A 13,681-nucleotide genomic window follows, 5' to 3' on the forward strand; every position below is an offset into this window, starting at 1 on the left:
TTAAAGAGCAGGAATCATTACCCTGACTTGCCAGCCAGGACAAGCTCATAAAATGTGAATCAAATCCCAGGATTCAGACTGGGCTGCATCTCTCCTGTCCTCTGATCAGTCTCAGTCTGTTTATAGTTTAGTTGGTTAAAAGTAAGGAAAAAAGGAAGGGAGAAGAGACTATGAATATAAAAAATGAGAGTGACTCGAGCTTTGTAATGCTGGAAGGAGGAAAAGAAGGGAATCTCTCTGCAAAGGGAATGATGGAAAAGCCATGTGAAGTGATAACTGTGCACTCTTTGAAGCTCTTAATGGGAATATTTGAGAATTCTGCTTGAAGCTAAATGACCCATTAGCATCCTCTACTGACCAAACACAGGCTCTGACGTTTTACAAGTGGACAAGGACATCCAAGTGCCTTTGAAAGTCTGCAGCTTGAAGCAGAGGTTTCCTGGTTTGACTTGGAATTAATGAAGGTTAAAATTAAAGGGGAAACAGCAGCAAGTCTGTTGTTTCATGGGCTGAACTTTCAGGATGCATTGCAGTTACTCCTGAAGAAATTAAAGTGGGGAAGCCACAGCTTCTCTGGGCACCCAGGGCTTCACCAGCATCACAATAATTTCTGTGAGCCTGTGCCCACTCATATCCTCCCCACAGAGTCACAATAAACTGATGGAAAAGCATGAATAAATCTGTGCTCCAGAGCAGGGCTTTGGGAAGTGGAAGCGTGTCCCCTCACACCTCCCTCCTAGCATGCCTGACAAGATCTCTCTTCAGAAATGAACATGGAATTATATATTTAAAATTCCTATTTTTTTTCTCTTCCAAATCAAAGAAAACCAATCTGTTAGAGTGATTGAAAATCTGATGGAGAGCCATGATGATTCACTGATTATCTGCTAGGGAGGCAGGACAGTACAGCTTTTTAAGGCTGAAAAAAACAATCTGGAAATCCACACTTTGATAAAACCACTAGTTTGATTGGTGGTTGATTCTAGGAGAGAGGACAGGTCATGCATCACTATTCCCTGCTGGGAGTGCTTCTCCAGGTTGTTTGGGCACTGAGAGGGAATGAAGGGCAGGATTTGGAGCACCAGTGGAGGAGAGGAATCTCCTGTCCTTTGTGGTGCAAGAGGCAAAAACATCCACAGAACAGAACAGCCAGGGAACAATGGCTCTGGGGAAATGCAGGGCACTGCAGAGAGATGTGAAGCACCCAGAGAAGGACCCAAGGCAGACTGGGAGACCTGATTGCAGCAGGTATGGAAAGGGAAGGAAGGAAAAGTGGGTAACAGCAGGAATATTAACATCATCTCTCCTCATTGAGAATGTTGCTTCAGTTGTAAGGAAGGTAAAGGATTCTGGAATAAAGCAACTGGTTTGTCACACCAAGATGATGTTATTGACTCTGGTGGCTGGAATACTGGTTGATGTAGTCTCAAGGAAAATTTCCAAATTAAGGATTTCACTGAAGTTGATTTTTTGTGTGTATATTGGATAACAGGACTGCTTACACTGTGGGATCATGGAAACACCCTTCTTCTAATCCACCTAAAAAGGAGAAGGAGAATTAAATTATCTGCAAAGATTTTAAATAGGAAGAAATAACATCACGTCCACAGATGCATTAAAGTAGAAAAAGACATCAAAATCAAAACTCCATAGAATCTCTTTTACCATATCTGAAAAATAATGAGATCAGGGTGGATAACACTGGAAGCACATTTGCCTGCCCTGTGAGCAGCCCATGACAGTGCTTGTCTCAATTCTACTGCACAGCAGAGTGCAGAGGGAACTCTCTCTCTTACAGGGGACAGTTTTCTCCTGGCAGCCAGAGGCAGCTCCAACACCCCCAGACCAAAACCAAACTGAGTGCCCTTACCCAAGTTCATCCCTCCCAGCAGAGCCTGGAAATTCAGTGTGACACAGTGGTCTAAGGAGAAAGAAAGTAGTGTAGAAAAAGGGGATTGTATCCAGGAGGAGGAATCTGGGTTATTGAGAAGGATGTCAGCCCAAAATATTAGAGAAATTCTCATTGTTGTTCCGTCTTGGTCCAAACCATTCTTTCAATGGAAAAAATAAGATTTCTTTGTGGGTTTAATCTCCATTAATTAATTCCTGTGTCTTCCTCCTCTCAGCTACGAGCCAGGAAGATGAAGTGCTGCCTCCTGTCCGTGGCTTTGGCTGTTCTGCTCCTCGTTGTCATCATCATCGCTGTCTCTGTCAAGCACTGACCTGCCTGAGCTGTGCACAGGTAAAACCCTTTAGCCAAGTCTGTATCATACTCTGGGAGGTGCCTGAAAGACAGCTTAGGAAGCTGATCATGGTAAGGAAAAAATATCTTCACCTGCAGAATCAGGTCTGGCATACTGAAATATTTTCTTTTAAAGGATATTAGAAATATTCTTAAAATTAAGCCAAGGTGATATTCCAAAAAACAATATGTGACCCTTTCCTCTGCTGTTTTTGTTGTGTTTGATTTTACATGAATCTCATAGCAATGCTAACTAATGGATCCTAATTATTATGATTAGGAGTTAGAGATGCATAAGCAGTTTTAAGGACTCCAGGCTGGAGCAGGGTCAGGGGCAATCCCACAACCCAGAGGTGTTCCTAAGTGATTTTATCTTCTGAGATGTCCCAGAGACCCTCCTGAGGAGTAGGAAGACAAACTGGAGGTTTCAGTAGGGATGAAAAATAAAAATGGATTTTTGGTGACCTTTGCTTTAGATCTACACCTAGAAGGAATATTGGTCTGTAGGATGATTGGGCTGTAACCTCAGGAATGTAGGTGAGATATCAAAGCATCTTCATCCTATTAGTGAAGTCTCACCTATAGCATGTTTACTTTGTAAAACAAAATGTGCTGTAAATATAAATGTAAGACACACACACACAAAAATTCATTTATTTTCCCTCATTGCCCTGGGATGACTCATCGATTATTTGTGATATTCTCTTTCTGATGCAAAGCATGTCTGGGTTTCTCCTTCTTTAGAAGGTTGCCAGGCCATTATTCAAGGAGAGAATATCAGATTTACAGATTTTCTAGCCCCAGAGGGGGCTGTGTGCCTCCTGCCAGGGCAGGGGTCCCATTTGGTAAAGCCAGAACCCAAAAGCAGCAATGGGACTTTTCCTGCAGGCAGCAACTCTCCTGTGAAATTATCCTTGAGAAAGCAAAAAGGATTGAGAGATTTTGTTAATTCTTTTGTTTGACAAGGGTTCAGTATTACTTCAAAATCTTCTCCTTCCATGTGAGGTTGAGTCTGCTAAAGTTCCTTCTTTCCACTGAGAACTAAAAGAGGTTGGTTCAAAACCATCATAGAAAGGTGATTCTTACACTTCTTAAGCTTTGGCACTTCTGCCTGTGATCATCAAAATTTGGGTACCAGAAGGAATTGTACAAATAATAAAAAAAAAAAAAAAGAAAAAAAATGTTGAAGGATGTCAAGAACCATCTCACTGGTTTGGATGAGGATGATCACAAGCCCCACATCATTGCTAGGGGAAATAGGTAGAAATACTTTGCTAGACTTGAATCTTTACTTGGCTGTTTGGCCAGTCCTGAAGCAAGAATGATATTAGTGAAATAGACCCTTAATTGACTGAATATTGATGTTCTTACAGCATATCTATCTATCTATCTATCTATCTATCTATCTATCTATCTATCTATCTATCTATATCTATCTATCTATCTATCTATCTATCTATCTATCTATCTATCATCTATCATCTCTGTCTATCATCTATCTATATCTATCTATCTATCTATCTATCTATCTATCTATCTATCTATCTATCTATCTATCTATCTCTATCTATCTATCTATCTATCTATCTATCTATCTATCTATCTATCTATCATTTCTATATATTTTTATCCCATTTTTATAGAAGAGACACTGCTTATGGGTGCAAACAAGGATCTGTCCTGATAATTTAAACCTAGAGGAACTGCAGTAATTTTAATTGCATGACTCTGCTTTTACTCTGCATTAGTTTGGAAATGTGTTCCATCAGGATAATCTGTAATATAACACAATTTCTTTTAGTGTAGTTAAATATTCCTATCTACTGGAAATTACAAATCTTATCATCAGTTGACTATGTCTAGACACCTTTTAATCAAAATCCCTTTAGTGGAGAAAGTCAGAGAACAAAATATTCTTACAATAAAACTCCATTGGAAAACTAAAATTAATCTCCTGTTATGAGATCCATGTCTTGAGGGAAGTGAACCTAGAGACACTAATGAAAGCACCAGGAAAAATCTCATGCTCTACTTTTCATCATCAGTTGTGAAACTAATTATTGAGCTCCTAAAACAAGAGTCACTCTGCAGCAGCAGAACTGGAGGCAGGACCTGCATTGAGTAATTCTGGAACAATGATGATTTCTGGTCTTTATAAATGGCTCTTAATCTGAGTGAGCCCTAGTGGTGTGCAGCAGATTTCATATTTTGAGGATTTCCAAACCAGGGTGTTTTCAGGGTTTCTGTGTCCACAGTGATAGATTAAATTCTATTCTGATTTTTTTTAAAATCCATGGTTTTTCAAATATGAGTGGATATAAAGACAACCTCAAAAAACAGGTTCATATAAAGATCTCTTATACACTTTAGGGAGACAGGGAACAGCTGGGGTTTAATGTGGAACAGCTCTGCATGACTTCAGACAAAATAAAGGGAGGAAAGCAAGTGACAGAACTAATTACTAAATACTCTGGTTGGGACAGGACATTTCACTGAATGAAATCCCAAGTTTGGTAATGACTGGCAAGAACTTCCATTTAACATCTCCTCAAAATGTTTATTCCATGCTGGATTAGTGAGGAGCCAAAAGAAAAAGCCTCAACCACTCCATTCCAGTGGTTTAAATCCCATTTGCAGGATATTAAAGTTAGGCTTCTTCAGCTTTCATGGCTGGTAATAAGAAATGTGAAGGTCACTATTCAGTGAATTAAAGAAATGATGCCATTAATATATATGATCAGTATTTATTGTTTTGATAATTAGCATATAGAGTATTCTTTTTTTTTTTAAATGGTTGATGATTCTGCTTTTGCAACAATGATACTGATAATCTTATGATATTATTATTTTATTATGATTTTATTATTATATTATTATTATTATATTATGATATTATTATGATGTTATTATGATATTATTATGGTATTATGATGTTATTATGTTAGAAAGAACAGTTCTTCTCAAAAGAGGAATGTTTTTTCCCCCACCACGAATCAGACACAGCTTGGGCAGACAAGCCCATTCCTTCCACGGGGGAGATCACTTGATGGATCTTGCAGAATGAAAAGGAGTTTCATCCCTGTGAGTTTCCCAAGCAGCTGTGCCATCCCTGGCTGCTGGTCAGAGCAGAGAGAGAGCAGCTGCTCAGGGGAGCTCCCAGCCCTGACTTTTGCCTGTCCAGGGCCCTAAGTGTGTCTCTGCTCCCTTGGGGCAGTTTTGTCTGGCAGAGGGACTCCTGAGCAGTTGTGTCTGTGCATTTGTTTGCTGACACCTTAGGAAAACAGCCCAGGAGCTTTTAGGTCACGTTGTGCACGTCTTGGAGCAGCTCTGCAGCTGCTCCTTTTGCTGTTCCATCAACATCAGTGACCATTCAAAAGGACAGTGCTGCAGGAGCAGGCTGAAAGAAGCTTTTTTGTGTTTGGAAACTGTCAATATTTCAGCTAGACAGACCTTCTGTGCCCTTCTTTTGACTCATTTGCATGAGTGCACACTTATCCAAAGTGACAATCAAAACTGCTGCAATCCTAAGTTTTAAGCCTTTTTATAGGAAAATAGAAGTGACAAACTTTGAGAAAGATGCTGCATGTCTGTGACAGCTGGAAAATACAGTTTCCAGCAACAACTTCAACATCTCAATCCCATTAGCCAAAGCAAAAGAGAATAAATGATGACTTGACTGAGCCCTGTTCTTGGAAGAAGGCATTGCAGCAGAGGGTGCCTTCACCACTACCAAGACACATTTCTGTCAGACAAAGGTTACTGGACTGAGCACACAGACTTTGCCATGTAGATTCCTTAAATCCTGTGGATTTAATCAACAGATTCTCCCAGCATCCAGCAGCTTGAAGCTCAAAGCCTTCCTGATACATGAGACAAGTTATTGAATCTTTAATGGACGTTAATGCATTCCTTTTTAGATAAATTGACTATTTGGATTTTGAACCATCATAAACTTCTAAAGTATTAACTATCCCAAGGGCTTGCACTCTGATTACACTCTCCATGTAATCTTGAATGTACAGACATAAAATCCTTAAAATCATAGGATGGTCTGTGTTTGGATGGCACCTTAAAGATCATCCAGTTCCTTTCCCTTGCCATGAGCAGGGACGTCTTCCAGCATCCCAGGTTGTTCCAATCCCATCCAACCTGGCCTTGGTCACTGCCAGGGATGGAGCAGCCACAGCTTCTCTGGGAATCTGTGCCAGGACCTCACCAGCATCACAATAAAGATTTTCTTTCTAATACCTCACTTAACATCTTGGACAATGTCTCCTTAATTGGGCTGTAGTCCATGTAAAAAAGGAATAATCAGGCTCCAAGTATGTGTTTCCTGAATATCCAACTGTCTTGTATTGAATTCAAATTGAATTATCATAGAAACATAGAAAATATTGTTTTGGTTTGGATTATTTTTCCCTCCCTCGCAGTTACAGCTTTCCTTGCATAATTAATTTATGGGTTTCTAATGTGGTTAAGTGTTTTGTGCAACCTGATCAATGAGGATGAGGTTCAGGCAGCTGATTTTACACAGCCCATCCCTGATGCTGGTTTTTCTTTCAGACCTTCTGCTTTTGGAGCTGGCTGGATTATTTCAGTCCTTGATGCACTACCCTGTCCCTGTGTGCTGCTCCTCTTGCCACCAACAAAAGCAGTCACAGCCCTGTGTGTCAGGGTCTGAGGGCAGCCTGGCAGAGAGGGAAAGATTGACAAGTGGCTTTGTGGCATTGCCATTTGCAGCTCTCTTGTTCCTTCCAAGCAGGAGACAAGTCTGGGCACCCTCCTCTGACACACACAGAAATTCTGACATTTGTGCCATGCAGCTCTCCCTGGCCATGTCAGGTGTTGAAGCACAGCAGTTCCTACTCAGTGTTGAACAGAGAAATAATTTAACCTAAGGAACTTTGTAAATAAAGGCAAAGCATAGAGAATTTTGTTTCATGGTACTGCTTTTGCTTTTTAAATTGTTATCACAAGGATTTTCTTGGTGTCTCTGTTTTCTCCACACATCTATATGTGGCTTAATATGTGAGTGGCTGAGTTTTCAACCTTGTTTCAATCTTTCAAGCTCTGTAAGGGTCATAATATTTTTGGCAGCTGTCATTGAAATCCTAAAATAATTCACCCTCTGCCATGGCTGTGGCACTGCTGCCATGTTTGCTGTGCAGCACAATCAGGAATCTACAGCTCTGTAATATTATTTTTCCCCTGTATCCTATTACTTTGAAAAAGTTCCTACATTTAGAGCCTGGTGTCAATTCTTGTCATTTCAGTTCTTGTCTTTTAGCCTATAATTAATTGCTTGGATCCTGACACCCCTGCTCCGTTTTTGCTCTGACAAGACTGAAGTAAATCCTCATTCTGCAGTAACTTTTTGCTTCAGATTTAAGATCTCAAAAATGAGATCTGGATTTTCACTGGATAATAGATACTGGGCCTGGGTTTGTGATTTGGCCCAATTTCCTAAATTAGGCTAACATTTGTATTCTTTAAGACTTTCTTGATTCCAACGGCCACATCTCCACTTCTCTCTCCTAAATTATTTCCCTGACAGCACAATAAAAATGTGCTGCAACAAATGTGCAGAAGAGAGAAATGATTAATAGTAGAAAAAGAAATTTTAAGCGACCATAGTCTGCTTTGTGAAAAAAAAAAAAAAAAAATCCCTCAAAATAACAGGGCAAGAAAGGCAGAAGTGCCAGGAAACAGGAAACAGGCAGATTAATTTGTAAGAATTTCTCTGAGATTTTACTATTGAGAAAAACCTTCAAACAGGTTAATATTTTGATGGGACATCACACAGTCAAGTTACTGTGTTTTAATGTATTTCAGATTATGATTGTTGCCCATCTTATGGTCTTTGACCTTTATAGGTATCACATAATGCCAGGTCATTAACTGTGGGAGAGAGAGAAGGGAGGATATATCACATTAGTTCGTGTGCAGACAGTTCCTGCAGCTCAATTAACTGGAGTTCATTGATTTGATTCCAAAGTCAGTAGGACTTTGGAACAGCCAGCAGCTTTCTTCATCCCATCTCAGGTTTCTTGCTATCAGGAGGAAAACGGGATACTCCCACTGAATGCAAAGTCTCTGATCTGAACTTCCCAAGCACTCTGAAAACACTAATTATTTATGTTTTGTAACTCCTTTAAACTTAAACCATCCTGACACACCTCTAAGGAGCTGGAAAAAGAGTGTGGTTTTCAGCACATTCAGTTTGAACTGTGAAACAGCCCAAAAATGGATGCACTGATTCAGACCAATGGTTATTCTCTCACTTACTGTCCCATTCACAGGTCTTTAAGGAAATAACATCTGAAAAGCTGATATTTCAGCTAGAATTGTGAGCAATACAGCCCAGCTGTGGCTTTAGATGACTAAAATTTCAATTTCAACTTGGAAAAGATTGTTATAAATCTAGAATATTTGAATGAGTCAGTGCCAAGTGTCCCCTTCCCCGTGGATAGCCTTGGTTCCTCAGGAGCAGGGATGTTGCACTGACTGATGGCTCTGCAGGGTTCTCTGAGGCATAAACCAGTAGCCCCAGGAGAAGGGAGGATCAAACTCTTTACAGGAGCAACACAGAGTCAGGAAGTGCTCTCATGTCACTGCTCCATCACCAGCTGACATTTTCATTTCTCTGTCTCATTGAGCCCCAAAAATACAGAGAGCTTGTGCTCCTGTGGGGGACAAGAGCAAAGATCAGCACAAGGGAGTCCCTCACTCACCCTGGTGCCCAGGGACTGTGGGGTGAGGGGACCTGCAGTGAGGTCAGCTTGGGAAGGCGTGTGGTTATTTTTTATAAAGTTAAAGCAGTGAGTTCCTCTTGGCCTGGCTGGGGTGGGGACATGGGTGAGGTTACTGCCAGTGGGTGCAGAGCTTGGTGTTTGGGGGAACAGGGGTGGCCAGTTCTGTTCCAGCCTATATTGATCCAAAAAATGCCAGAAATTCTATTTTATCATCATTCCAGTTATCTCAACTGGCTGGACATTGCCTGTAGGTGGGAAGAGTGAACAAATCTTGTTCTCCTTTATTTCCATGTGCAGCCTTTACTTTTGCCATATTAAACTGCCCTTATTTTGTCTAGATGTTTGGGTTGTTTTTTTTTCTTTTTTTTTTTTTTCTTTTTTTTTGTTTGTTTGCTTTTTTGTGGGGTTTTTTTGATTTTTTGTTGTTGTTGTCGTTGTTGTTGTTCCATCTTATTTTCTCCACCCTTACTGCTGCAATCCTGCTAACAAGAGAGGAGAGGAGATAGAAACACTTGGTGTCCAGTCAAGGTCAACCCACCACAGATTCTCAGAGGTTTTCTTGGGAATAGGGCAGCACAAAGTTCATCAGAGCCGTTCCCTACATGACAGGGTCTGATTCCCCCTGGTACCCAACCTGCCTGAAAGTGTTACTTGACTGTTATCCTTGGTTTGGTGTCAAAGCAAGGTAATTTTGGATCAGTGTTGTCTGGAAGAAAACCTGAAAATCAGCACAGGAGCATTTCTTTGGTAAGAGTGTGTTAAAGAATAAATATTTTGTCATTTTAGCTGGAAAATCTCATGTCCCAGCAGGGCAGACTCTTAGAAAGGCAATATATCTGTGATTATCTCTTCATGAAGAGATGTTCAGAGGGACAGTGTGTCTGGTGCTGTGACTCAGAGTGAGGTAGATGGGAAGATTGTTCTCTTTCTTCAGTGCCAAAATTTGAGTGCTGGCTCAGGGATTTTCAACAGGTTGGAAAGTGTTTCAGTGTCAGTGATTTAATTTACTTTTTGAACTGCTGTTCTTTGTCCCAGCCACTGCCTCTGAAGCCCTGGTGGTGGTCATCCTTTTTTTGGGACATGGCTTCACCCCATGATGTGCTGCAGGCTGTTAAATTCCCTTTGCAGCCCCATGATTCTTTCCAAGCAACCACAATGATCTGGGAATTATCCTTTAAAACTGAGGGTGAAATCAGGGCTTCTTCAAGGCTGCTTCTATGGCTTCCTTTTCTTCCTAGGAAATATAAAAATATAAAGTTATAAAAATTATAAAGCCATAAAAATAAGATAAAAACTGTAAAACTCCCACTTTACTGTGTTCTTTCTAATGTAGTAGTAACCATGTCTTTGTTAGCTCTCCACCTCCTCAAGTAGAACTAGAAATGTCCACATTTTGGAAATAAATCTTTGATAATAAATAGTCTGTTCAAGATGTAAATAGCAACCTCCTAATTGCAATCATCTCTCTGATGTGAGATTCTCAAACCAACTTGAAAAAGGGAATTATATTCCATATTCCATCTACTCAGTGAATTTTCTGAAATATTCCTTGTAGCTTCATTAGGCTTTAAAAGGAGTTGGAATCTGCTTCACAGCAATCACTCAATTACAGAATGGTCTTCAGCTCTCAATATTGCCTCTTAAGGTGTATCTGGTAAAGGAGACTTGATTTCAGTAGACAGCAGTCTTTGTTCCTTAAAAAGCTGCTGGAGAAATGTTTGGTTTTTTTTTAACTTTTGAATTTGGTATACAGGCTGCTTGAGCTTTGACAGATTCTTAATTCCTCAACAGCCATATTGTGACACTGAAATGGGATTTTTTTTTTTTTTTTTTTTTTTTCACATCACAGTGTTGCTGTACAGCCCATAAACCATTTAATTCCTCTCACAAGTAGGTCACCAGAAATTACTGAGTTTGTGGGGCTTGTGCAAAGAGCCACCACATCTACAGCTGTGCAGCTCTCATGGATCTCACCATCCCAGCCCAGGGGTGGGAAAAGCTCCTTGGCTCTGCACCACGGAGGAGGGGAGGCAGCATCACTTCCATTTGCACATTTCTGATGTTGATTGAATTTCCTCTCAGCTGGACTGAGAGTGCAGAGTGAAATGCATTAGTGCTGATGTCATGTCATCAGAACTTGCCAAGATCATCCCAGCCATGGCTGCCTCTCAGCTGACAAGCAGTAACCCATTAAACAGCAATCATTTGATCCCTTTTCATTGCCTGCCTGCTCTTCAGATATTAAAAAAAAAAAAAAAAAAAAAAAAAGCTGTATCATCTGTGGAATATTTTCAAGACATCTGTTTTTTCATCAAGTCCTATCCAATGAGCAAGAGTTTATTTCTTGAGCCAAAAATATAATTTATTTTATTTCAATTCCTGCAAGGATTGGTGTTTTTTTGTTTTGTTTTTTTTTTTTAATGTATAGTACTGTGCCTTGTAAGTGTTTGCTCTATGGAGAGGCATTCTTGTTGATTATTTGGAGCAAAATTGTTCTGAGTTTTACAACTGCCATTTGTATTGTGTTTACAACATGCAATTAAGAACTGCTATTAAATGTTCTTACAAGGCAGATCCCAATGACCAACGTTTATTTACATTTTTTTCCAGAGCACAGTATTGAAAATACAATAGAGAAGAAATGTAATGCAAGAGAGGAGCTATAAAACCTCCATTTCAGTTTGTTGAACAAATTTGGGTATTCATTGCCTAGGAAATACTCTCTTCTGACACTGAAATATTTCAGTGGAGTGATAGGCACAAAAATTTCCTGGAATCCCTTTAAGTTGTAGCAACTTTTCCTTTACTGAATTACATATTTCAAAGAATATCTTGTTAATGACCAGTATGTGGCAAATATCTTCTCCAAGCTTATTAGTACAGAAATAATTGCAAGTGGCTGCTATAGTTCATTAAGGCTTATTTATTTTATAGTTCATTAAGGCTAATTTTATCAGTACAAAATATATTTTAATAGCCAGTTTTGCTTCTTTTTTTTTTTTAATGTTTCTCTGCCATCCACTGCTAGTAATAGTGTCTGATATTCTTCTTTGATCCTGGATAATTTTCCACTGTATTTACTGTGAACTTTATAGTGGTGGCTTTTAATCAACAGTTTTTCTGGGCAGGAGCAGATGCTAATCTAGAATTGGGGATATATTAATTACATCTGTTTCTCCTGGGTCAAAAGGGGATGGTATAGTTTATTGTTTAATATAAGCAATAAATATTGTTTATTTTTTAAGATAAACAAAGCATATCACAGTAGCTTGACATGCAGTTAAACTCACCAATTTTCCAGAGATAATTGGAGAGCCAATTTTCCAGGCTGGATTTGAGTTCAATCTTTATTATTTTGTTGTTTGAAAGGAGCTGTTATGAGTTTCCTTGTGCCCTTTGCTCAGTGTCTGGCTGAGCCAAGGGGGTTCCTCATCCACATCTGAGATTTTTCATGGCTCAGGTTTTCCAACAGATCACCAGGGAAGGTTCTTCATCTCTAATGCATTCTTGATTTTGTTCTGATGAGAAACTAAAGACCAACTTTACCTTAGATCTAATCAAATTATCTCAGAGACAGAGTGATGCTCAGTTTGGCAGAGGGAATTCACATCAGCCCAGACATCTGAGAGAGAGGGAGGAATCGATTTCTGTTCCTTACATCTTTTCCACTTTCAATGAATACTTAAATATTTATTGATGAAAAGACCAGAATTTGAGTACACTGCCTGTCCCTCCTGTCTCAGCTGTCAAGCAGTGGGACTGTGCCTGTTTAATGTCTGTCTCAGCAGTCATTTACACTTCTGGAACTGTGAAGCAACTAGAAAACAGATTAAATGGTGACCTCTCCTGCAGGTCTCATTCCTCCTGGTTTATGGCAGGAATTCTGTTCAAATCCTTACCTGGATTGAGGCAAGATCTAGGTTTGAATTCTCATCTAACTGTATAAATCTAAAGCCAGAAGGAACATTGTGTGGAGCACTAATATTCCTGTTCTCCTGGGATTAAAGGAACCAATGTGACAGCACTCAGGAGTACCCAAAGGCAGAGCCACTCCTGTCCTTCATTCTCACAGGGATAAAGCAAATTTTGGCTCTCATACAGCTGTTGAAAAATGTGGGTGAGGAAAGGCCATCACCTTAGGATTTCTTTTTTTAAAATTGTGGATATAGTGAATTTTAGAACCTGCTGTCATTTTGGCATGGCAACTTCAATTCAATTTTCTGTTGTGGGTGGGTTTTTTTAGGTGAACTCAACTTTATTTTTTTTTGCTAGAGCACATACAACCATGTATACACACATATACACCTGGAAACTGGGATAATCAGCAGCACTAAAAAAAAATCCTGAACTTGGTGTGTAGATAAAACTCACAAAAGTTATTACAGTAAAGGATAAAAGTAAAGATTGCTCCAGCTATGAAGAGGAATGAAGGTGCAAGAGGTTAACACACAGCCAGCCAGCCTTCCCTTCAGTTTTCATGGAGCTGAAGGACACAGTGCTAACAGGATTAGGTATTGTGTGCATGAGTCTGTGTGTCTATGTGTGTTTTTCTGTTCCTAGCTGTGTCAGACAGGATGAGAGAGAGAGCTGGGGTTGTTCAGCCTGGAGAACAGAAGGCTCTGGGAAGATCTTAGAGCATCTTCCAGATGAAAAGAAGGGAGAGGCACCTTTGTTGTACAGTGACAGG

At 39.8% G+C, this 13,681-nt stretch overlaps 1 protein-coding gene across 9 annotated transcripts in view; it reads left to right on the top strand.

Moving 5' to 3' along the window:
- The window catches only part of TSNARE1 (t-SNARE domain containing 1), a 448,668-nt gene that overhangs the window by 386,409 nt on the left and 48,578 nt on the right, over positions 1–13,681 (top strand). For 8 of the 9 annotated variants that reach the window (XM_056484958.1, XM_056484963.1, XM_056484964.1 and 5 more), the window contains one exon: positions 2,127–2,242. In XM_056484958.1, the coding sequence (XP_056340933.1) occupies positions 2,127–2,222 (96 nt within the window). In that variant the 3' untranslated portion in view covers positions 2,223–2,242. Of the gene's footprint in view, positions 1–2,126; positions 2,243–6,805; positions 7,337–13,681 lie in introns of those variants that run through there. The other variant, XM_056484961.1, reaches the window with a different exon arrangement.

This window comes from Oenanthe melanoleuca, chromosome 2 (assembly GCF_029582105.1).
Source record: "Oenanthe melanoleuca isolate GR-GAL-2019-014 chromosome 2, OMel1.0, whole genome shotgun sequence".
Lineage (NCBI taxonomy): Eukaryota > Metazoa > Chordata > Aves > Passeriformes > Muscicapidae > Oenanthe > Oenanthe melanoleuca.